General features: G+C 40.2%; 1 protein-coding gene across 6 annotated transcripts in view; it reads left to right on the forward strand.

Moving 5' to 3' along the window:
• Positions 1-26,795, forward strand: part of ARHGAP6 (Rho GTPase activating protein 6) — a 339,778-nt gene that overhangs the window by 266,412 nt on the left and 46,571 nt on the right. For all 6 annotated transcript variants that reach the window (XM_076357664.1, XM_076357699.1, XM_076357690.1 and 3 more), the window contains one exon: positions 8,815-8,974. In XM_076357664.1, the coding sequence (XP_076213779.1) occupies positions 8,815-8,974 (160 nt within the window). The remainder of the gene's footprint in view (positions 1-8,814; positions 8,975-26,795) is intronic.

A 26,795-nucleotide genomic window follows, 5' to 3' on the forward strand; every position in this document is an offset into this window, starting at 1 on the left:
AAGAGAGAATGTGCATGAGGGAGCAGACACGGTCACAGTACGGAGTGAGTGGGTAGTCACTGTTGGAGGCGTCCAAGTCAGCTGTTGAAGTAGCCCCTCACATAATGAGTTTGCAGGTCATTCTGGAGGGGCCTGACAATCTCTACCAAGGTTCAGTATAGCAGTAGGGGTAGATGTTAGAGTAGTCAGTAGCCTCCTGATTAGGGCATTTGCCTGGGATAGGGTAAAGCATGGTTCAAACCCTTGCTCCAAGCCAGGTAGTACAGACCTCTTCCTGAGTTGTGTCTTACATGAGTAAGCATGTAAGACATCCTGTGTCTTACATGAGTAACTGAGAGCTCTCACTCTGCTTCCAAATGTAAATATTTGGAGATGTCTTGCATTTTATTCTTATCAACTAAATTACACCCACCCCCACCCCCCCAAAGAAGAAAAAAAAAAACCACCATAGAATTGTTTTCCAACCAGACCTGGTAGGTAGGCAGTCAGAATGGCTGTTTTCCACATGCACAACAGATCTCATTTTCCTTAGACCCAAAACTCTTTCTGTAAGTAATATCAGTTTATAGAAAATACTGGTTTGAACCGCTTGAAACAATAAGAATAGGGGTTTGTATTGAATTAAAGGCTTTACTATTAGTCAAATCCCAGTTCTTGGAGTCATGGAATTAATTATTTTATTTTACTTCATGATGAGATTCTGACGGTATGCTCAAGTCAGATAATGTAATCTACATGTATTTTAAAAGCTTAAAATCCAGGAGGTAAACTAAAGCACTCATATATATATATATATATATATATATATATATATATATATATTTTAGCCTTGTATACAATACGCAGGCTGATACGATTTTTGCATGCTTGGAAATGACAGTGTGTGCTCTCGTGCATTCTCTCTTTCAAATAGTAGATCATTTACTTCTCTCTAAAATGTTGCCATTTTTTCTGTTATACTGAATATAAAATAGATAATAGAGTGGCATAGAAATAGATGCCAGTCCTAACTGTTCAAAGCATTGGCTGCAGTCACATTAATACTTATGATTGGATGCAGAAATGGTTAACTGCTGTGCTAGCAGAGATCCTTATTGTTTTACCAGGGCATTATGTACTACTTCAGGACCAGTAAAGATACAAATAGGACATATGATTATATTTGTTTAATCCAAATTGTTTAAATGCATTTCACATATAGTTTCGGCCTTATTTTTTCATATGCTTAACATTAATCTCGTTAGGCTTAGGAGAAAGAGCACTATTTCATATTTGAAATCTCCTGGGAACATGAGATTAGTAAGACATTTAGTAAGAGCGTAACATGAATGGATGGCATTCATGGCATGAATGGATACTGCAACCTGCAGTATCGAGCAAAGGTTGTCCTCTGGATGGAGCCTGCCTTTTCCATGGCTTGGGGCACAGGAAAACTCAGAGAGGACATGAGAGGACATGCCATTCTTCGGTGTATCACCGGCTGTGGTTCCTTGTTCAGCTTCACGAGCAGCTGAACTTCGAGGGCTGTTGGGAGCACGTTTGTGTTGGTCGCAGAAGCTGGAGCAGAGTCTATTTAAGGCAGCTTTGTCACTAAAAATAATACCCATGCAGCTATTGTATTTGATTTTGGGTCAGCTGCCATTAGCTTGCAGAGTTCACGTTATTCCTGCTGAAGCAGGAAACTGTTTTAACGCTTGACATAAAAACATAGCGCCAACCTCAAAATACACAGTACGTGAACTGATAAAAGGGATAAGAATCCTCCTCTTAATCAACCTAGGCTATCCCAGATCTCTTGTGTTGAGATTGATGAAACCTCTGGCTTTTGTAGTGTAGCCCATTACTGTGGTCTCAGATGGTTTAATTACTGCAGTTCAGCTTGTTACTGCATGCAGTCGTGGTTGTGATAGCTGTGCACGTACTCTCAACCTGCAGCAAAATTCAGAGTATTGCAATATGGCTTAATTCTCTTCTACTAACAAAAATACACAAAAATCTGTTTACGTGAAGACGGACAAAATTTCAACTGTAATTTTACAGTTGCATCTAGGCTTCTTAAGGTGTTCTGTCTCCATTTTGGCACCTCCAAAAAAGTACTCGGCCCCTTCTGGCTCTAACTGTGGTGCTTCTGGATAAATTCCTCCAAAAATACCGATATGTGCTGAAGTAATAAATTCAGAAAATCTGAACATGTATTTTGATGCATTTAATGGAGCTTTCTAACTTCTGGAGGTTGGTTTTCTGGATGTATAAAAAAGTTCAGTACAGAGTGGGTATGTTAGGGATGAATATTTTGCTAGGCAATACCTTTGTAAATCATTCATGTTTATTAATGTCAGAAAAGGAATGAAATCCATCTCCATTACATATCAATTTTTTAAGAGAATGCTTTTTAAATATTCTAAACATGAAATCATATCTTGAGGCATTTGGAAAACTTGGAGAGGTTGATTGTAGAAGAACAGGAAATATTCTTCCCTTTATTTTAGCAATTTTAATACTGTTGTGAAAGCATACTCATTCTTCTGCTCCCTGTTTACCCTTAGACTAACGTTAGAAAGGCTTCCCCCCCCCCCCCCCCTCCCTGATAAATGGAAATCACCATCGTAATATTCTGAAATGTGTATCTTTACCTGGGCATGGGTTCATGCCGTCTTGCTAGATGAAGTATTTCTGCTGTAGGTGTGAATTCTGCCTCCCCTGTGGGGAATACCAGCTTTCCAGTGTCCCACAGGGGTTGTCTTACAGTACCGATCCTGAGTACATGGATTTCCAGCCTTGGGAATGAGACAGGATGCTAGCTAGGAGCGAGGAAGTGTCTGTCTTTGGCAATGCCATGGCTATATTAATTGCCATTAAATAGTTTTGATAGCTAAACCACTGTTTTGTAAAGTGTGATCTTTTTGACAAAACTAATAGCTTTTTCTGTACATATATTATTTAATACACATAAGCACAATATAGCATGAGATAAGGCAGCTTTAGTGCAAGGCTCCTAACTGTAACACAGGATCATCTGGACTGTACTTATTCTCCTCCTAGTGGAGATATTATATTAATAATTTTGCCACTGACGTCAAGGGGAACAGGATGTCACCCTAGATAATGACCTTAATGAAGTCAGTCTTTCTTAATGAAGATTAATTGTTGGGTCCCCATACTTTGTACATCCATGTTCAGATGTCTTCCTCTGAATGCTTCGATGTCATGCAGGAAGTCTTGTGCTTCTTCATATCTAGTATTTAGATGCCATTTCATTAATCTGAAAGACTTGTCTTCTTTTGTGGTACTAGCAGTCCCTTGGGAGTAGCTGTGTGACGCCTGCTGTGTTTGGAGATGCCAGAGCATCCTAGATCGCAGTAGTTTGTAATGCCAGTGCGCTGCCTGTCACGAGCTGCGCTGGCTATGGAGTAGCATCTGGAAATAGGGTGGCAGAGAGTGTCAGGCTGTAGCACACTCATACCATCCAGTTGTTTCCTAACTCTTCATTAATCTGCAGGTGGTTATCTAGAATGGCATTAGTAAAGGACTGGCCATGCGGTCCTTAACTGCATGTAATGCTAAAACGGATATTTAATGCAGTTTATTTCCCCTTCTCCTTAATTCTCATCCTGTCCAGGAACAGTATTCTGTACATTGATTTTATATGATAGAGTATATAGCTTTACTGGAGTGACTGGCTTTCACTTCAGATCTGGTTTTGGTTCATACTAACAGCAACACCAGGGAAGTGAGGAAGAGAGGGATTACCTGTACCAATAGTCAAATTGTGAGAGTTTATGCCTGAGGAGTCTGGAAATAATTTTAGAGAGAGTTGAAACAAATGACCAAGGTAAGTGAAAGGTTTATAAAGTTACAATGATAATGCGGTTTCATGAAGCTTAAAGAAGGAATTAAGCAAACAAAATTAAGACATTGTAATTCTATATTTGCCATGTTATTTGCAATATAATCTTTTCGTGTGCAAAAATACTGAATTCTTTTATAGTGGACACCCATCTAAATACAAGCATACAGCTAAGTGGTGCTGGGGTAGGAGAAAAACAAGTAGACGTAATTGGTTTTGATCTTAGTGGTTTCAAATGGATTTGAGCAAAAGATTAATGAAAAGTAGACAGCTAATCTGATAATGGCATTTACCTAAATGAGTACAGACTAAAGTAATTAACAATAACACAGTAAGATAAAAATTGCTTTCTCCATCTTGCATTAAAATTTGTGTTATCTAAAACTGCCATGTGTGGGGGTTCTTATTTCCCACCCTCTGCACAATCCACATTACTCATTAAGGCTTAAAACTCTGCAGAGATCAACAGAGGTCAATCATTGCCCGTAGAGATGCATCTACATTCAGGATTCCTTGCAGTAGTTGTCAACTGGTTCCTGTATTGTACAAAGGACAGAAGAACGAGACTTCACTAAAAGACATCTGAAAGACTGTGTGTTGGAGGCTCAGGAGAAAGTGGTCAGGTACACAAGAATAGCCTACACGTGCTTAAGAGTAATTTAATTGCATAGTGTTACTTAAGTCAGGATGCACCACTTAATGTTGATTTGGGAGTCACTGAACATCCAACCCATTAAAAAAAAATGCTTGAAAGAATATTAGTAAAACTGCAGTCTGCATCTTATTAAAAATGTGCTTATGACTGTGGACAAGAAATACAGGAAAAGTGGACAGATTCTTCAAAGGCACAAGATGCAGTTAATCAGTCATCTCCTTTGCCGAGTCATCTGCTCTGGTTATTTCAGTTAGTTACCCGGTAAGTGACCCGCTCGGCTGAGTGGAGGAAAGATGTTAGTGGGAGGGCCGGAGAGAAAATGCAGCTGAAGCTGGAGACTTATGAGGGAAAAGAAGTGACTGGTTGGTAGAAGAAACTAGAGAAGGCTTTTAGTCTGGTTTAAGGTTTCATAAAAGTCAGTTATGAAAGCACCCTTGCAGTTAGCAGTTTGTGCCCTATCAGGCTGATCACTTTACCCCAGAGCAGTATTTCTGTTTGCACTCTTCCCTGTTTGTTTTTGTGTTGGGTTTTTTTTTTTCCTTCTTGGTGATGAAGGAGCCATTTGCAGGTCATATTCTGACCTACAGTCCTACAATCTAAATAATAGAGCAGAAGCTGTGTATACATGTCTGAAGACATATGCAGGGCATGAACTTCAAAACCCAAGTCACTCTGACTTGGTGCTTAAAGATCTTCTGCTCCTCTTGAGCTCCTGCATGGAGCTGTCAGGCTGATGTTGAAGTCAAAGTAGGCTGATGAAATGTTCCTCCTCATATGGAAAGAGAAAGAGAAAATATTCTCAGTTTCTGTCCTGCCCTTTCCCTCCTTTGGTTGCCCCACATAGTAGAGAGTAGCTTTAGATAGATGTGACTGATGTAATTGCACCAGCACCCATTCTCCAAGGGAGCTTGACTTTTCTGGACCTCTCCCAAGCCTGGTTGATTTTGCAGTAATTTACAGGCTGTATGTGAAATGGTACAGTGCTTTAGAAGGAGGATGAGGCTTTTAATTTACCTTGTGTCACGCAAAGCATAGGAGTCTTTGAATAGATTAAATTATCAAATACTGTGTTTTGGCTCATAGAAGACAGTGATATTTATTTGCCAAATAAAACAGACTTTTTCAAGGAAACACTTCTTGAACCTCTCACTTTAGCAGATTAGGAGATTCCACTGGCCCTAACACATGATTTTCCAAAAATTTTTTAGTTAATTAGTCATGAGTTCCATTAGCATAGTGAAAACCTATGTTAACGTAACTTAGCAGAGATTTTATCAAACCCATCGAGTGTAAAAGAGGCATGTCTTTTTTAGTGTACAGCAACTGGACAGTGATTCCACATTCTTTATCGCTGGTCAGCCACCTGTTGTGGCGTTGGACGGTTGCAGAGCTTGCATCCCACCGTTTTTAGCCAGACAGGGCCAACCCAGTGAGCGCCAGGGACATACTGGGAGCTTGCAGACTGCCAGAATAAAAAACCTGGTTGGAATGAACCGCCCTCATAATCTTGTTGGGTGCTTTCTTCTTTCCCTTGGTTTTAAACCCTTGACCTCCTGTAAAAAAATGAGGTGGGGTGCTCCCATATTAAGGTGAAATTAGCCTGGTTAGGATTCCTGAGCCAGTGCTGAGTTGGCTGCTCGGCTCATATAAAGCAGCACAGCTCTGCAAAGAGGCTTACTGGGGTCCTGGTAAAGCCAGGCTTCTGGTAATGCAGAATATTAATGCAGGGCTGTACCAGAGCTAGCAAGCCCTGTCTCTCCGAGTTCAGCTGGTTTGGCAGGGCTAATGTTTGAGCTGGGCGTTGCAGTGGTACAGCTCACTGCTTGCAGTTACAGAGGTAACTCAAAGATAAGGCTGAGGATGTGGAGTTACCCCCAGAGTTAGATTTGCCCTTGGTAATTTTTATCTGAAAAAGAGCAATAATTCCTGTGTCCACGCAAAATTCAGTTAAGGAATATTTATTTAATTTGTGGTAATTCATGAAAGCCCCACATACCCCTGGGGTTTTGTGCTCTACAGAAAACAGGACATGTCCTAAACATCATAAATACTCTCTTACCTCAACGTTTTCTAATGGGTATCCTTTCTGCTTCCCATTCCTGTTTCAAAATTAAATATCTCAGTTTGAAATTTTTTATGGTAGACATATCAGTGATACTTTTGTTCATGAAAATGCTCATCTCGGAGAAATAGATAAAATACCCCCAAACTCTACTATAAAGACCTATATTTCTCTCTGTACCATTTTGACCGTAGAACATTTTGTACATTATATATTCATGAGGATTGAATTGCATACTTCTGTACTTGTAAAGTTTCTTTTGCATTATCAGGGTTGGAAAGGAATTAGTTTCTTAGTATACATTGTCTGGTTGTGGATTCTGTTCTCAATAATTTTTATCTATAAATGACAACAGCTTTTTAAAAAATGTAAATGTTTACTTGCAGTTTTGCAAATAAGGTTTATGTGACTCTTGCTGCTTTGGTTTTGCTTGAGTTAAGCTAATCAGCTCGGCCTGTGTCACCATGCAAACCTTTAGTTTCAGACTACTAAACCTAGCTAATCGACAGTGAGGCACTAGAAGAACAAGAAGAGATGAAGTGGCAAAAAATGAAGGAACAAATTCCAGTAGTCAAATACTGGGCTAGCGCAGAAGTTTGCATATGTAGCCCACGTATATATAAATGTCATAAAGATATTGAGCATGGTACATGCATTGAGTGTACAGATGTACAGTTGTTCCCATTGAGGTAACAGCTTTATCTATTATGGTTGCCTCATGACTTACAAAAAATACTATGAAAAAAGCTTCCTTGATGAACTCAAACATACTTCATGCATCATAAGAAATGGTTTAATGTGTAATTCCTTTGATCTATATTGCTAGATGGTGCTGCATATTTGTGAATGATTTTTGTCTCATACGTATATGTGAATACACCCATGCAGTCATAGGTATGCATATATAGGTACGTGTATGTGTTTGTATACACATATATAGGCACAATATATGGAAACATGTGCACAAAGATGTTCACATACAACAGAATGCATAGCTGCTAATTAAAGTCAAATTTTACTGATTTTTGTAATAAGGAGCTTCAGGCAATGTCTTTTAAAGTCAATGGGCATCCTTTGGCTGCAGATGTGTGTGCAGAACAGATGAATTTTATAAGTGAACAGTGAAAAAATGAGCATGCAGTGAAGGTACAGATGTCAAAATTTAAACTGAAAATGAGCACTTGAAATGAGAGTGAAGTTTATTAATTGTAAGTCTGCCATGTTGTGATGAAGGGCAAGTTGGTGGATTTGTCTTTACACCTCAGCTGATGTACATCAGAGTTTTTCCATTATCTACAGCTGCATCAGGTTATACCTACTGACAAGTTTGATGTTTATTTTTTAATGTGGTTAGAATGAAAAACAAATTCTTTCTTTCCCTGTAGTGCTAAAATGTGCTCTTTGATGATGTTTTGATGAATTCTGAAATTTTTGCTTGTAGTTAATTGTCAGCCTTTAAGCTTGTCCGTGTGCTTGCACTTCTCTTTGATGATTACTTCTTTCACCCAAGCTAAATACTAGCTAGGAGAATAGCTTTTTGTATATGTTATCACAGGTGGGAGGCAGAACAGCTAAAGCTTTTGATTTGCTTTCCAGGTATAATTGGTACCTTACAGAGATGTAGCATATCTCATGTTGTTTTCCTGTATAAATTTTAACACGTACATTGTTGTTACGGCTTTTCAAAAATGTGAAACAGCTTGTCCTTTAGTCAATCTCGGTCTGAACACAATATTGTCGTAAGGAGGGGATGGGATGCGTCAGAAAAGAGAGTGGGCTCTGCCTGTGTACTCTCTGAATAGTCCGGTGGAGTGGGATTAGCAAGTTGAGGGAGATAAGATACGTGTTGTCCACAGACCTGTGGAGGTCTGCATGTCTGACTGACTGTGCGGGGAAAGGAATGAAGTGGTGACCGAGTACTGTTAAAAGAAAGCAAACTGGGAAAAACAGACAAGGGCTTTTTTTTCCTGCTTTGTGCTTTTGGTTACTGGAATCCTAATGTTTTTGCAACAATACTTGGTTAAATGGTTTCAGACAGAATTGACTTTTTGTTTTGCATATCTGTACTCCTTTTAAGGAATGCTGTTCTTAGGAAAACAAAGATATTTGAAAGGCTAGAGATGTCCAAGAAAATGGCCTTTTAGAAAAGAGGACCTGTGTTGTTTTTCCTAGCAGTAAAAGAGATGGTTCTGTTTATTAAACTGTGCATACCATATGATGCTTCATATTTTTCCATTTGATTTCCTGTAGGGTGATTTCACTTGGAACAGCATGTCAGGGCGCAGTGTTCGGCTGAAGTCAGTTCCCGTTCAAAGCCTCTCGGAGCTGGAGCGTGCTCGGCTGCAGGAAGTGGCTTTTTATCAGTTGCAGCAGGACTGTGACCTGGGCTGTCAGATTACTATCCCCAAAGGTAAGGGCCTGATAAACCGTCTCTGTTTAGATTGCGAAGCCACTGACTTCATACCACAGCAATAAAAGGGAGAAAACACTAGATTGTTTATTCCACAGACATTGTCTTCTATTTCATTTTTGCTTAAACATAGTAACTACATAAAAAAGACTAGTAATGTTTGACTACTATGTCCAACTCAGGCCACCTGGGGTGGGATCATCTGATCAAGGACAGATGTCAACAGGGTAGATAAACTAAATCAGACCTATTCATGCTAGGATCTCTTGATAGTCAGTTGAGACAAAAAGGCTTTTCTTATACTTCCTGACATCCAAAGGTATACATCTATGTAGGTCAGATAGATCATACCATAGAAGTGGCTTTTTCACTCTGTATTGTGTTGGCTCTGGAGGAAGCTAAGCATCGCTAGTCAGACAGATAGTGAAGACATCTGCGTCAAATAAGGTGAATCCTAAAGATTTAGGATTTTTCCTAAAGACAGTGGTGATTATTTCCTAGAAAACAAGTTAATTTTCAGCATAAAACATTGAACTCCTAAGGAACAGGAGATTAATTGAAAAGGAGAAGCTCAGCTATCACAATTCTGATGCAGGATACGTGCATGTAGTAGACCTGCACTTAGGGTACTGTGGAAGAGATCTAAGCCTCGATAAAACTAATGCTGAAGTTTCCATTGTTTCCTGTAGGCTGGAGATCAAGCCTAGCAAAGACAGCTGTTGCGCTATGATACAATCATCTGCAAATCTGGCTTTCCTGTTGCTTCTTTCCAGTTGTTGTATACTTATTTAAGGAATAACAAGGGGCCACTGAATTCTCACCTTTGGCTATGAGCAGAGGTACTGTGTGGCAGCGCATACACAGTGATGCCACAGGACCTGTTTTTTGAATGAATCAAAGTTAAGCAGAAAAAAGTTGTCTAGTCAATGAAAATAATGGTGTGGAGAAGAACAAATGTGAAAGACATCAGCTTAGGTATTCATCAACAACTTAGGATCTGCAGAAAACTGCCAAAAACAACAAAGTCCAACTTACCAATTACAGCAGGGCATCAGATTGTAGTGAGATGGATACAATCAACTTCTTCAAGCCCCACCACAGATTCCCTGGTCCCTCAGAAAATGCTCCATCAATATGAAAACAATTTTACAGGACATTCATATGAGGAAATGAATCAGTAAGGGCACTGCGATATTTTCTGGCAGTCTGAACTGCCACTGGCAGTTCCAGTGGGAGATGAATATACATGTATGGAGGTAATAACATCCAAGACAATAGAGTATACATATTCATATTCAGAAACTTTGAGCTTTGGAGAGTGAATACTATTTTTGTGTTCTCCTTGCTGTTTCCTGCTGGGACTGCTATGAAAGGCCAACCATCTGGGAAAGCCAGGGTCTCTTCCCAGTCAACCCACCCTTCCTCTGCAAGATGCTTTGGAGTCACAGGAGACTTGGCACAGTGCTGCCAGGGCTTGTAGGCTAGGAACTGTTGAATCTCTCAGGTTCAGATCACACACAAGAACAGTTTTTATTTTCACAGCACATATATGGGTAAATATATAGTGTGTAATTAATTTTAGATATATTGAGTCTGAAAAGTATAATTTCATGCATAAAAACTAAATAAGCATACTACAAACTCTGGTGAAGCATCTTAAAATAAAAGTCATTTCACAAACTCAGGAGCCTGGGTTCCAGTTTCATCTCTATGGCTGGCTCTATCATTTCATGTATCTTTTGCTTCAGTTTAGATGAGAAATAAATTAGCTATTCAGTTCTGCTATTCAGATTAGATTTACCAGTGAAGTTATTCATAAGAGGCATATTCTTTCACATCTGCATACTTGCTCTGTGAATGACTAGATCATGGATTTTTCTGTGTTCTAAGGTATGCAGGGTGAATGAATAGGTGGTGCAACTGAGTTTTAAAACGTTTTAGTACCATCTGTTGAAGCAAGTGAAGGTAGTAGCTAGAATTAAGGTGCATCTAGTATTTAACCGTCCATCCTGTTTCTAAATCTGGCGCCAATTTTGGCATACCGCAATTTGTGTAAATAATAATTCTGTCACTCCGTCATGCTACATCTGTGCTGGCACTTCGGTAGGAGAATAAGAATCTACTATATTCTTAAATTACTACAGGTTAGACCCTTTGCAGAGACTCTTCTGAAGTCCACCTCGTGTTCCCATCACTCTTGAATGGCTTGGAATGAAAACTTAATGGTAAGAGGGTGCAGGTAGCCATCGAGTTGATTTGCTAACATCACAGGACTGTGTAAATGGAGAATTTCAAGTTTTAGCAGTGTGAAACAGGCTCTGGCGCTCTGGGCATGCAGGAATACAAATAACATAAAACTCCGTCACAACCGTTTGTGCCTCAAGTTAAAAACAGACTGAAGGCTGTTAAACTTTTTCTCTTAAAAAAAAAAAAAAGTGATGTGTGGAGCTGGGGGAGCTCTCTAGGTCTGGAGACATCCAGGCATAGAAAGATGTGCTCTACAGCTTCTACTTCCGAGAATGCTGCGTGAAAATACTCCGGAGCAGAGGTTAGTGGGATAATCTATGTATTAGAAAATACAGAAAGCGGTTTTAAAAGTTGGGATTCTTTGTAGTTCTTTGGGTGTTCTTCAAAACTTGCGAATGACTGACATTAGAACGTGCTTGTGCCTGCTGGGCACAAGTAAAAAGAAAAATTAATTGTTCTTGGGTAACAAGCATTTGTGGCAAACATGCTTGCCTGGAAGATAAATCAGAGTACAGAAGCATCTGCCGTATCTTTACAATCACAGTCATGCCACTATTGGTTGCATCTTCATAATGTTTCTGTCTTCCAATGCTCAGAAGCCCCCTTTGTCACATCAAGTGCAGTTAGTTAGCACTTTTAGGGCACATCTGGCTATTCCCACACTTGCAGAGGAATGCGTAGAATGTAATACCTCATATATAAACCCTCTCCTCTGCTGTACTGCAGCTATTACTGTTAATGAAGCGCATTACTGACATCTCTCAATCCTGTGGTCACAGAGAGGGGACCACCTCCCACAGGAATTTATTTAACCAGCATGTCACTTAAAATATGCTACAATTGCACTGCAGTAAGCAATTAAATGAATTCAAATTGATCAAGAGTTACTATTTTTATATGTATGACAGAGATGCTTCAGGTTTGTTTCTTGTTCTCTTGTTTTTCTGCCTTATATCTGTCTTTTCAGATTCTGTAATCAACATTTTTCTCAGCTCCCATGTTGCTCCCTCATCTGCCACCAGTAACTATAGCAAGAATTGTTTATACTGTCTCTAGGTTCATGTGTTAAGTTGCAAGAGGCTATCATTTCCGAGCAGAGCATTACACAGTTTCTCTAGCAATGCAATTACTCTGTGAAAGACTTTTAATTGGTTGCCTGATGTTCTGAATCACAGTACGATCACGCACAACAGTACGATTCTGGTGAAACTTCTTTACAGCTGCACTATGTTTAGAACAGTGTTTTTTCTCAATTTCAAGGAAGTCAGTCTTCTCTTTATAATGGGAGAAAAAAAAACCTGTGATGAAATTCACTTTAGGTGTGCATACATCTTGGTGACTTTCCAATTGTGTATGTCTTTGTATGCAAGTAGTGAGAAAAAATGAACCTTTTACACCATGTCTTCACAAAAAAATTGGTAACTCAAGTCAGGTGGCTTTTTCAAAGTAAAACTGAGATCAAAGCAGGAGAGGAGCTCCTTTTCTTCCCGTCTCTTCATAGGCTCCAGGTAGCTCTTGAGCAGAAGAGATATTGAATGAGGCTTGTTTGGAGCAGTTTCCCAAATACCTCATGGCTATAACTCTCCTCTCTTTCACAGTCCTGTCCCACTTCACTGAGCCTGTGTTTGGGAGCACTGGTAGGCACTGCAGGGCTTTATCAGTTAGAGCAAATGAGGAATTAGGGCTCCAGCCCTAATTCTACTCCTCAAGCATCTGGCTGGGTTTTAAGCCAGCATCTGGTTTTAATGTGAACCTATCAGTAGGGACTTGAATAGGATTTGGGAGTCGGGGGTCGCAGTCGCAGTTTTCACCTCTCTTTATTCAAGAAGAGACTGTGACTGCTCATGTTCTCACCAGCCCCCAACAGGGTGCGCTGCTATCTTCCCAGCTTTGGAATGGGGCTGGAGGAGTTGTGGAGGGAAAGGATAAATGAGGAAAAAAAGAAACACTCAGTACTAATTATGAATATTGCTTAGATAGGTGTGCATTTACCAGTAGGGCATGCAAACGTAATTGGCTGAGCTGCTTTTTGTGCTTGCTTGTTAAGAAGATAAGTAAGGGGGAGATACATGGATAATTAGGAAGTAATGAAGCTTGTATAAATACAAGTGCAGAAAAAGGAAAAGAGAAGATGAGAGGATCACTAGAAAATAAATGCTACCTGCAAACTGTTGTATCTGCATGGCCCATATTCTGAGGCATCTGGCACAACTTCTTGTGTTGTGAAAATTGGGGAAGTATCTATTGAGAAGTGGGAAAAATATGTAGGTACTACCAGTGTTCAGAGAAGTAGACATGCTATAGCTGAATTGTTATAGAAAGCTTGACCATCCCATGAAAGTCCTCAAAAGTATTATTTGAATTTGGCTTAGAGGTGATTTAGCATGTGATTAAGCTCATCAGACTGTAAGCTCACCAAAGACTTGTAAACAGTGGCTCATGCTAAATGGCGGTGCATCTCAGTGACAGTAAGGGCCAAACTGGATACTCGGCAGATACTTAGACGTTTGTAATTCTGTCTGTTTGCATCTTTTTTCTTCGACCGAGCAAATTGTACAGATTGAACTATTGGGCCTGGATTTCTCATACACTAATTTCTCATTTCTTTGAAAACTCATGTGTTGGAAGGGAAGGATGGTGCAGGGATGTGGATGCAGGAAGAATAGGTAAGATCTGTGTATCTTTCAGGCCCCGTTCCCTACAGTGCTGTGTGTCCTGGGGCTGCCATGTGCCACAGAGCCAGCCCTTCCTCACCTCTGTGAAAGAAGTCTCTCTGCTGTCATTAAAATGGTGTGATAACCACTGTCTGCTGAGTCCAGCTATCATTGTTATTCCTATAGGCTGGGTGAAGTCCTGACTTTTCATCTGAGTTTTGACCTCTCCTGATGTTGATGTTCATGATAGCTACTGTACTCCTGAGGAACTTTTGTTCATCTCAGCAGTGCAGAAGCATAGGAGCAATATATGTTTTCTCATGCATTTGCTTACCTGTACAATGACAAGCAGAAATTTGGCCAGTATCTCTAGTAACTCAGATAGAAATGGCATCTTTGCTTCTGATCTTCTTGGCAGCAAGTTTTTGACCTCTGATCTACCTCTTTGTATAGAAATGGCCACATTCAAATCCCCATATATCAACGATGTTTTGTGTTTTATGGATTTTCTTATTTGTCGTCGCTTTGTCCCTTGTGACAGCACAAGTGGGACGTGTTTTCTTCATAGCGTCAACAAAGAACAATGGAAAACAGTTGATGTTTTCACATGAGTTCTGGAACTCTTACAGTTCCAGAAGTTGCTCAGTTATATTTCTCACTGGTAATACTGTCCTATGCTGTAGCCACACAGGCAACGTTGCTGCACAGTAAGCATCTTGGTATAATTAGGTAAATTGCATTATTACTGCAAGAACAATCCAGCTGCCTGCATTGTTCTGGGATGCAAAAGCAGCATGTAGTGTATGTGTCTGTGCAGCAAAACAGAAAACTCATGTGCTGTTACCACACCAAGTGTAATCTCGAAAGCTCTGGGGAAGGGTTGTGGCTAGCAGAGGACTTAAAGAGTTATGAGCACGTAGAAGTCTTGTGGCCTAGGAACTTCCCCCCAGGGAGTTTCCATCCTCCTTTGTCTTGCTTCTTCCATAGCCAAATACAAATGGGCTTCTTGATAAAGGGGAAGAACTGATGCCTGAAGTTGGGTCTGGGAAAATAATTTAGTAAGTGCTGTTGACTACTCAGAAGCGTATATGATATTCTTCCATTGAATTTCTTTGAACAGTTGTAGACAAACCTGGGGGGATTTCTGGACGAGTGCCAGAAAACAGCTGTATTGCTACTCATACCTGTTTAATACTGCTTTTACTTTTATAAAGCAGAGGTGTCACCAATAGTGCTTGCTACCACAGCACTGCCCAAGATCGCTTTTAGAAGAAAATGTTCCACTTATTCTTGCCCAACCCTGGCTGCTAGGGCTGGGACAGGGTGTCGGTAGGAACCCCTTGAGAAGAGAGGGTGAAGACATTGGTCCAGTGGGAAAGAAAGGGATCTTAATAATGATGGGGAAGAAGTAGATAAGAAGATTTTCTTCTTTCACACAACATTGCTGTAACCTGTTCAGAGGCTTTATATTTGCATTACAAAAGCATGATACATATTGCCACTTGTGATTATTTTGCTTTTTGTGGGAATGATCATGTGTGATTGATTCATATTGCCTCCCACTTTGGGAGCACAAGCTGCCTGCCTCACAGTCTCAGCTTCTGTGGGAAGAAGAAAACAGTAGGCAGGTAATCATACCAGGTTTTCTCACACAGTGATTTTGCAGTGGTTCAAGCATAGCAACTGAGAGCACACAGACCAAACTGCTCCCTTTTTCTCTCCCCACCTTGTTACTTGTCAGACGACAGTGGTGCTTCTGAGCGTCACCAGGCTAAATTAGCGAGGTGTTGTAAAGGCATGTGCATTGCCATTGCCCACACAGTACAACGCGGACTCAAAACTGACTGCAGCTGCATGTTTGAAATTACCTGCTGCAAAGAAGTACTTTTCATGGCCTGATAATAAAATATAAAACGAGAGGCACGTTTATTTTTCTGCTGAAAGGTGGTCGTTGCAGTAGTTACAACTAGGACAACTACCTGTGTTTTTATTGCACTCATACATTATAGCTCCAGCTATGAATCAAGGCTCTGTTTTGATGTAGACAACTGTGCAGTGGTTTTGGCCACCAGTACTTAGTCTCGGCACAAGTCGGGATCAAGGGAACAGTGAGCGAGACCCAGGATGCGCATGGATGGGTTAACCACTGAGAGGCTTTTCAATACAGAGGAAGTGGTGACCAGCAGGATGAGGCCTGGCTGATACCATCATTGCCCCTCAGGTCCAGAAAGGTTCAACAAATCAAAAGACCTTCTGCTTTTAGGAGAGAGCTGCCCCCTGCCCCACTGATTTGTGGATTGAAATGTCCCCTGAATCCCATAATAAGAATATGGGCTCAAAGAGTGGATCATTTTATAGCTGTGTTTAATCTTAGTTTAGCAGATCTATCAGCTTAAGGTAGCATCAGCAGATCTATCAGCTTAAGCTTGCGTAATGTTCATATCCTAATGTTAATCCTTAAGTGGATGACACATTCAAAGTGATTCTTGAACATGGGGAAGGTGAAGATACTGAAAGGACTCGGGAGGACCAGGAATCAGAAAGTGTTCTTGTGATGAAGAAGGTTGTAGGACTAGTCAATTTTGAGACATTGAGGTAGAAGAAAACTACTTAGAAAAAGGTGTTCTCTTGTATTCTCCAAAAAAGGGGAAAGAAATGAAAATTTATGTTGAATTCTCCTATTAAAGTTCAGAAATATTAATTTAGCATGGATGGAGTAGAATATGAGTCCGCGAGGGGAATATATTATCTAGGTTTTGCACAGACCTTCACAGAATCTCATTGTTTTCCTTATTAAACATTTTTGGTTCTAACCTCCTAAATTATTTCAGGTCAGAATTTCAGCTGTGAGAAAGCTGACACGGGAGCTTTTGTTTGTGTGTGCACTAGGTCAGATTTCAGAGGCCTGGGCTCATGCAGTTTAGAAGTTCTACTAGGCAAGAACCCTAGAAGTATCTTTTTATTTTTCATACGTCATTCTTTTCTTATAATTAATAATAATGAATCCCAGTATTAACCCATGTTTCAGTAGAGTATTACAGGGATGCTATCAAGTTTCACTTTTTGTAGGAAGACAGCACAAGAGTTCAGTCCCATATCTTCAAATTGACGTAGTGAAATATCTTTGTTCCAATCTCGTCTTCAAAATACAAGATTGATGTATATAAGATTGAATATTGAGGTTATGTGTTGGCCCAAGACTGTTAACAGATCAGATGCGACAGATTGCAGTACGTGCAGTAGGTTGGCTAAGGCCAGAACATCCATCTCTGATGAATTATCTTGCTTTTGTTGGCTTGGGTCACAACCTTAACGTTATGTTGATGTAGTGTTTCGGTTTTAACATGCACCACATACCAAAGTATATTTACGCTTTGGTACAAGTGTTGCATACGTTTAGTTTCTACCTTTGAGTTTATTTTAATGTTTCTCAAATATGTTGGAGTGAAAACCCAAAGGTGAGCCACAGAATTTGTCTTCACTTTCCAGAACTGACAAAAAACATGTTCACCAGCTATTTTAGCAAGTGTACCAAATGTCGTAAAAGATATTAACTGCTTTTACTAAGACGACTGTTTACTGTGTTGATGCCACCTATGACAAGAATGTATATCCACACAATTTCTTATCGTTAACAGCAACTAGGCCATACACAGTAGTTTCAGTAATTACAGCAAGTGTTCCACTTTCTGAGGGAACTGATTTTTTTAGACTTACTGGGACGCCTGGGGAGAGAGAAGGTAATCCTTAATTTTACTGCCAAATCTAGTTCTCAGTTCGTTCGGTTAGTTGTAATGAATATGATCTAAGGTTGGGTTTAGAAACCTAAATGCAGTCCCAGTCATTTAAGGGAAGATATTGCTAATGCTGCTTGAACTTGTGCTGTTGTACGTTTCTGCATGCAAGTTTTGTAGCCAGTTCCACCGGGAGTGTGACGCCGTGCATCTGCTCACATGAAGTGAGCATTAGTCTCCTGTACGACTTGCTTTAGTAAGGTGAATTTGAAGGAGCAGGGCTGGATAAGCGTGTGATTACAGACTGAGCGCTGAGACAGCCCCATCTCTGAAATGGAAGAAAACGTACATAGTTGGGCTTTCTGAATTTTTATTGTTCATTGGTGCACTTTGCCCCCAATATGTTCCAGTTAAGCTCTGAATAAAAATGGGAATTCAGAGTTAGGCGTTCTCTGCTGCTTGTTTATTTTGGCAGGGAGTAGTTTTTTGGATCTGTTTTTTGCTTGCATTACTCGTCATTGTATTTCATTATCCATTTTCCTTAACACTGAGAGTGACTATGATTTTTATCTGGACTTGCATTTTTGTGAGGGCTCCAAACTCCTCATTGTTTTTCATCACTGACCATGTTACATGCTTTATAGGCTGTTGTAGCAGTGGAAAGCATCTAAGTAAACTGTCGCCTATACTTTGTGGAGCTAGGGGATTACCGACTGGATGCTTTTGAGTTGGCATCAGTGTGTCTCTTAACTGAAGAGGCTTATTACCACCCCTCTTAATGCCAACCTCTGCCAATTCTTCTCATATAAATACTGTCTCTAACATGATCCTGTGAGTCCATGGATTTTCTTTCAATATAGCAGTGTTCATGAAGATTATATTAAAGACAAGCAAGACTGTGAGCTAAATTCTGCTCCTTTACACTACATTAGTAAATCTTGGATATACTGTATCAGGCTTGCTGTATCAGACTTGGTCAGAGATGAAAACTGTGTATCTTGCTGATTTTTTTAGATGGAAGCTCCCCCCGCCCCCCAATTCAAATTTTCCGTGGAAACCTGTATTTTTCTGAGGATTTTTTTTCCTCCTGGGAAAATAAAAACAATATCTCTCAGCCTGGAAAAAAGAAAATAAAATTGACTTAATGTTTTAAGCCAGGAGAAGACCCAGCTGCTGCAGGGTAGAGGTTGTAAGAGCACGCAGCCTTGCACTCTGCTACACAGGAGTTTGTCAAAGTGAAGGTGACAGGAGCTTTTCCAGGCAGGGAGATAAGCAAGCCAAAAAAATACATTTTTATATTTTTTTCTCCCAATAAGGAAATTTGCAGAAATTTCTTGTTGTGAATTTTTTTTCAAATTTGACTTTTTGCCACCATTGAGACAAGAACAAAATGGAAATACATGAAGCTTGCAGGAACATAATTTTTCTAACAGTAGAACAGGGAAATAATTTATCTTCAAAACTTAAAGTTTTTAGTGATCAGTTCCTTCTTTAAATTTTGCTTTGAGGCAGTTTTTTTATAAAAGAGCCTATGTAATGCTCAGCAAATTGATTTCCAAGATTTTCTTGTATCACGTAGCAGGTTTTACATGTCTGTTTACGTCAGGAAAGCTTTATTCAGCATATCTATTCCATCAGCTCGAGGCAAGCTAATAGTTTTAAAAGCAAACATTTTTACTCACTACAAAACTCACTACAAACAAAAAAGTTTGTCTTTTCAATAATTAGTTTGTATTTTGGTAAATAGCTAGGAGCTTTGATCAAGAAGCAGCATGCATTTTCTTCAGTGCTATATGAATACAGAACAGAAGTAGAAAATGCTAGGCTTCTTGGTGAAATCAGTGGCACCGTTAATGTGAACATGGAAAAATTCATGTATAATGCAGCACCTTTAAAAGAAAGCTTTGTGTAAATTCCGAGAATCTACCTGTTGCATAGGTGTGCTTTGTGAAGGTGGAGGAAGGGAATGGGGACAGGGATGGACGTTGAAGGAACACTTTGCTGCGGAGCTCATTGGGCAGGAGCACTGAAAAGCAAGAGTCTTTCAGTGGGTATCGCAATGAAGGGAGGAGGTCTTGCTGAAACCCCAAAGATAAATAGGGAAATACTGTGATCTGCGTTTCCATATACAAATGTCATGAGACATAGTTACTGGGGATGGAATTGTGACCAGAGGCCTTCGTTATTAGGGCAGTTGCTTATTTAGGTGCTCGCTGTTGTGGGTTTAGGGTACTGCTCTTATAAATCCATATCCAGAGATTGCTGCGTGCATACATTTGATGTGAAGTCCCACTGAGCTTAGAAATTACTTCTGAGGCATAAAAAAAATTACTATCTAATGTAATTTCCTTAATAGTACACTTGAAATAGCTAATGACTCTAAGTACATATAAACACATTCAGTATTTTGTCTGTATTAGTGTGCCACATGGAAATCCTAGCTTCCGTTTTAAAATGTTACTCATGACCATTGGCCGTATTGAAATGTTCAGACACACAGCCTGAGCGATCCAGTGTTAGGAAGCAAAATGCACATACAGGGGCTCTAAAACACTGTGTTTTGCAAAATTAGGTGTATTTGATTCTTTTTGTTTGTTTTCTAAATCTTTGTGAGAACACTAGTGTAACGAGGTATTCTTGATTGTGTTCTGCCAAGTCTGTCTTCAGTACTTGATGTAGTACCGGCCCTTTGTTTTTGAACACTCAACTAGGCTGTCCTGAGCTTTGCAAATAATCCACACAAGTGTGTGGTGATTCTATAGTGACTTAAGATTTTGTGCTTTATTACAATTCAAAGCCAAAGAATAAATACCAATACATACATCCCATGTGAGAAGCTTTTGAACCTTTATTAAGAATACTGACATTGCAGCCTACTAATTTCCATGTTCTGGAAATGCCAAATGCTTTGGCAGAGCTTTGCTTTAATGTGTATTCTTCTGATATACATCTTTTAAAAATTTCAGTTGAAAATCAGATTTATTTCTGTTATCTCATGTGTATTGCTCCTTTCAGAAGTGCATTAGGGAAGTATTTCTGATGAGGATTTCTTCTTGCCTTAGGTAGAAGAGTTAGTTTCTAAAGTTTCTTCAAGGGCATGATTTCGGTGGGGTGGTTGTGGTTGGTGCCAGACGTGTAAGGTATGTCTCTAAATACTGATTAGGAAAGATAAGGTGACTACAGATAGATTTATTTTATCAGAGCTGTGGTACTATATATATCTTTGTATTAGGCTTTTACACTGAAAAGGCTACCTCGAGATTTAATGGAGACCTAATCTCCTGCTGAAGGTTTTTAAGAATAGATTAGACAAATGTCTGTGTGACTCTATTTCTGTGCAGGAGGTCGACCCAAGTGTTCTCTGCAGAGCTCATCATGCCTTTTATCTGTGTGGTTTACATTTTCAACACCTGTTCCTGTTTATTAATAAAAAAGTATGTAAGCTAGATGATTGATGATACAGAGGACAGATAATTAATACAATGAAACATTATTAGAAAGAAGATCCGTTGGTCATTTTTCAAAGGGATAGCATCTCAATTATTGGGGCCACCAACCTGTCCAGTGAGAGACCTTCTGCACCGTGATTTCACTTCCTTGCACTAACGGCTTCTCTCTCATTTAATTTCTTCATCAAGGCTTTGAGCAGGAATATTGTGGACTAGTTTAATTAGTCCTGGAGGGAGCAAATTATGAAGGCCGTTTTATTTCCTTGCGCAGCTCCTTCTTTAAGGTGAGAGTCCGAGGAAAGACTTGTATGAAGGGTTCAGAACAACAAAGCAATGGTCAGAAGACAGTCAGGACGTGAATGCCCTGAACCACCTCTGTGACCACCGGCGGGTCCCCTGAGTTCCAGAGAGTTGGGGGAATTTCCTCTTCGTTTGAAGAGCTCACGCCAAGAGCGACCTGGAGGAAAGCTCTAAGGGAGATGTAAAGAAGCTTGGTTGCTGCTTCACCTGCCAGTACAGGCGTACAAACCAGCTTATCAATACACAAAAAGTTCAATGCCAGCTAAATGCTGGCAATTTAATGTCTGGTCTGCCCCTAGCCCACACTGTACTGTGGGGATTAAAGGTAATTCTCCTTCTTATCAAATCAAGAGTCACTTTGACTAGGAATGGCATCAAACTACTCTTCCCCCTCCATATTATAGAATGACTTTCTACTTAGGTAATTGAGGCCAGGAGGCAGTCGGTTTTCCCCTGCCCCCAGTGGACCTAAGGCAGTTTTAGAGCTGTTACTTGTATTTTTCCTATCTCAAACTACAGCATCAAGGCTCCTGTTTGTTGTTTGTTTGGGGTTTGGTGTTTTGATTTTTTTTTTTTTCCAGTACAGCTAAAATATTTTCTTTTACTGTAGTTGTTTTGGTGTAGTAGTGTAGACAGTTTTTGGCCTATTTTACTGTCAGTTATGAAAGCACTCCAAGCAGGGGATGTTGTTCAGTCTTTCTCAAAACTTTTAAACCTCTGCCCATCATCGTGGTTTCTGAGTGCCTTCCATGTAGAGAGAAGGACAGCAGCAAAGTCCCTGATGTACCACAATCTGTTAAAGTTAGGAACTTAACTAGCTTTTGAGTTTAGGGACACTCCTGCCATGCTACAGATACTGCTACAATGTGAAAAAAACACAGTGTCTATATTTTGTCTTGCACTTGCTGCTTCACATTACCGTTTAGTGAATCCTGTCATCAGTCTCAGTGTAGCAAATATTGCCCTGAAGTATAGAAGGAGCGGTTCCCTCTGATTTCAGTATACCTGGAGACAGTTTTTACCTCCAATATTGACCCAAGGCATGAGCTCCATCAAAAGACCTTCCCGGAGAAAAATGTGTGGCAAGTTACCCTTTGGCCCACTCTCTCTGGGTTTTTATTTTATTTTATTAGAGTACTATGATTTGGGACTTATCATGACACAGCAAATCCTGAGCTAATGTAGGCCCTGAAGCAAGCAGAGCTTTGTATTAGTTGAGAATCTGACTCTGTCTGCGCTCGGGGAATTCAGACCTGGCACCCTGCATCTTTATCTGTTCTCCCTTTCCAGGGATGCACCTGCTTTTTGCTACTCTCCAGTGACAGCCATAGAAGGGCATACAAGGGCATTTGGCCCTTCCTTTGTAATCCTCTGAAGGCTGCCAGGTAGCTTTGCATGCTTGTTTGAGTAAGTTATTTCCATCGTCCCTTCTATATATGGCAGCAGCAGCAGCAGTTTCCCTCATCCTAGCACAAAAAAAAATAGAGCAACTGTTTATTTTCATGTGAAAATGAGTTGGTTTCCTTAGGTCCAGCTAAAGGTTTAGCAAATACCAATAAGCTCCAAAACAATTATAGTTTAGTGTTCTGATTTTTCATTTCCTCTGTAGAACTCGCTGACTATCTTGTTCCTCAGAGTTCATGTAATACAGCCATTTTAAATGTATTGGTAAGTAAAAAAGTATTTAAATGTTGTAAAACTATATATTTTTTCACTCCAGTAATGCCAAAATAGCTGAAAAGATTTTTTTCAACTTTTCAAACACAATTATCTCCAGTCAAGAGTCCAAATACAAAAAGATTAAAGAATACACTAAAAAAGAAATCAAATGTAAAGGGAAGATAGGGAACTTTATTCTTGGTTTTGGTGTGGTGGTTCGGCAAAATCTGAAATAATTAAAAATTCTGATCTTTTAAGGATATTTGTACTCGGCAGGCACAAACTGAAGGCAGGCATCCTCTTTGTATTCTCTGAAGGGTTGCTTTTGGTGCAGCTCCGCTCATGCTTGTCTGTTAGACCTGCAGCTTCTTGCACAGCAGGAGTGTGGTGGCCTGGGGCAGGACTGGAAAGCGGCTCCTTCCCGGCTCTTCTCCTCGCAGGGGTGGGCTGTGCTGACAGCCCGCTCCCTCCGGTTGTGGCTTCTGCAGCCATGACCTCTCTCCAGAGCCCCAATCCCGTATCCCCTACGTACTGAGGTTTGGCTCTCACCCTTGGAGTACGTTGCACCTGCATTTGCCCACCGGTTAACCCCAGTCCCTCACGACAGAGAATCATGGAAGAACATATTTGAAAATACCGAAGTAGTTGTTTTCTTCCAACATATATACTTGGAGACTATTTAAAACCTTATATGCACTAGGGAAGGTGGAGGCAAGTGGAGCTGAAATGTCATGTTTTCTTACAATTCCTCTATCCGCAGGAATTGAGTAGTATTTGCTATCTTAATTAGAGCATTGCCCAAAGTAAGCTTATTTTTGTGAAGAAGGGTTCGTACCTATCTCATTACAGTTATAGTCTATATCTGTATCCTGCTGTTTTCCAACACGTAACATTTTTTGTTCAGCAAGCTGGGACGTGACTCTTTCTGACAGAAATAGACCTTGAGAATGGGGTTCAATAGAAATGGTGCATTTTTCACTCTAACAGATTTGATTCTAGTTTAGAACTACACTTTTTGGATGTGTTTTCCCGAAAGACAGGACAGTCTACTGATAAAATGCTCAGCTGGTGTAAATTGATGTATCACCTTTGCCTTCAGAATAGATGTTGCAGCATCAAAAATCTATTAATACCTGGCAAGCAAATTATGGAGGTTTTGGGTTTGTGTTTTTTTTTTTTTTTTTTTTTTTTAGTTTGTATCAGAATCACAAAAGGTTATTGTAAAGTGTTATTTGATTAATAAAACTCAGGTCCCTGTAGGGATGCAGCTTTCTTTTGAAGCAGGTGAGGTTTCCAGCAGTTTTGCCTTCTAGGCAGGTTCCACTGCAACTTATGAATACTTCCTAGATAAATAATTTAATTCATATACCAGTATGACTGAATTCTTACTGTTCCACAGTAAAGAGATTGTGTATAATGCAGGATTTAAACTTCCAGCAGCTGCATCACTTAAACCTGCACATTTAGACTTTGTAATTCCTCCGTGTTTCCTTTTAACAATCAGTAATGCCTTAGCCCAAAGGGATTGAAGCCTATATCTGAAGAAGATGCAATAACCACAGGTTACCAAAGAGTCTGATGGGATGAGGAGGACAAGAATAAAAAGCACACTTTTGCCTGATGGTTGTGGGTTTTCTGAAGTGGTGGTATTGTGTACGCTGTTTATTGCTAAGAACATTGTTTCTTGCACGGTCGGCTTTCCCCATGCCTCACCCAGTTTCTCACCATTGCCCTGAGAAGGGTTTGGGTCAAGGCAGCACTCCTGCACAGAGGGCTGCTACGCTCTGGCTCTGGTCCCGCCTGTGCGCAGCCCAGGGGGAGCTGCAGCCCCTCTCCTGAAGAACAGGCTTTGACTTCAGCTCTGCCCTTTTCACACCGTTTCTTCTGCCATAAACGCATTCAGCGGGAACTTCCTGGAGAGGGAAATGCTGAAGCTTGTTTGCTGCCTCAGAGAAAGCAGCATGTAAGAGGGAAGCTGCCTCCGGGCATGTTTGTGGTGCCTGTGGCGGGCAGCCTGAACCCGGCTCCGTGGGCTGAGGTGAACACGTGTGAGCCGGCTGCCACCTGGAAGGTACCGGCTGCAACTGCGGGATGCGCTTGAACAAATATAGCTTTCCTTCCGTAAGCTACAGGCTGACAAGCACAAAGGAGTGCTGATTTAAGTCAAAGTGAAATAAAGAGAGCAATGTAGGCCATAAGCAGAAGCAGTGTGAGAAACAAGGGAGATAGTCCAAGGCTTCTGAAGCAGTGTAACAATCTGCATTGCTGAGGGATGTCTCCGTGTGTGTACTGCCGAGGACAGGTTAAAGGGAGAAAGAGAGCAATGCGAAATACATGTGGGCTCAGCCCTTCCCTTTTCATATCACCTTATGTGCCAAAATCGGTAGCTCCTGGTTCTCTCATTGAAACTGTTTGCAGCACAGATGGAAGGTAAACAGCTGGCAGTGCTTTGGAAGTTACCAGTGGGGACGGAGCATTTCAACAACAAGTTAATCTAAATAAATACTTCAAGGTGGACATTTATAGTCACAGAAATAGCTAAGTAAAACCAGCACCCTCTTCTTCAGCAGAGCAGCTCCAAGTGTGCATTCAGAAGCGAATTTGCTTTGTATAGTGACCCGAGGAAGCAACTGCAACCACAAACGCAGTGCAACTGTCAATGAATGAAGCACGGTCTCATCTTTATTGTGTTTTGTCGACAGAATTTAGCAGATTTTTCTGTTTGTGGAGTCTCTATTACTTGCAGTACCACACAGGCAAGAGAGACTGTAGCTTGACGTTCGGCTCGCAGGCTGAGTGCGGGAGGCTGGCACTTGGGAAATGAGTCACTCTCAGTGAGTGAAGTGAACCCAGAAGTCCTCAGTAGAGGTCAAACTTGGTGCTTTGTGGTGCTGTTGGTAGTAATTTTCAAGACAGAATAGATTACACTTTTAGAGAATACATTCTATTTTTTTTTCTTTAAATGCACTCAGATCCAATTACTAATGCCTATAAAGGGAAAATGGCTATGAATATAACTACTAGGAATAAGTATTTTAGAAATCTCACAATATCAACTTTTTCACCCGTTTCTGTTTTGATAAATGAGCTATGGGTATGATATTAATCTCTCACATAACTCCTGTCTTTATACTGTGTGAAAATAACCCTTAATTGTAGAACACGACAGATTTTCTTCCCTAAATGGAAAAGAAACAATTCTCATAAGCAAAGGAAGTTGCCAATAGATGGGGAGGGGAATTCTCTTTACTCAGTAACCCCATAAGCAACAGAAGGTCTCTTTTGTCAAAAACCAACTGAGTTAAATTCCTTTAAAGTCTCTGTATGAATTTATAAATTATGTTTTTGATTAACAAAAAAGAGTGTCCTTGAATGTAAGTAGCATAAAAGGAATGTCCATTTGTATAGATAATCCACAAGCTTATGTATAAGGAAAGAAGGCGCTGAAGAATCATATTTTTGTTACAGGTTCACTTTAAGCTTATCGCCAGGGTACTTTCCATCATCTGAAATCTAATACTGTAATAGTCAGTGTCACAAAAATTACTTAGAAAGCTCAGGTGCTGTTGTACTTTTTGCTACATATATTAATTATGAAAAAAAATTGGATTAGGGCTTCACAGTATAGTGGCTATTAAGTGATATAGTATGAAACTGGTGGCCAAGAGTTCCTGAAATTTAACTCCAGGTGTGCTATTAACTGTATGATCTTGAACAAATTCCCTATACCTCATTTGTGATGCTTTTGCTTATGCTGAGCAACACCTGTACCTACCAA

The sequence above is a fragment of the Aptenodytes patagonicus genome, chromosome 1 (genome assembly GCF_965638725.1).
Source record: "Aptenodytes patagonicus chromosome 1, bAptPat1.pri.cur, whole genome shotgun sequence".
Taxonomy (NCBI): Eukaryota; Metazoa; Chordata; class Aves; order Sphenisciformes; family Spheniscidae; genus Aptenodytes; species Aptenodytes patagonicus.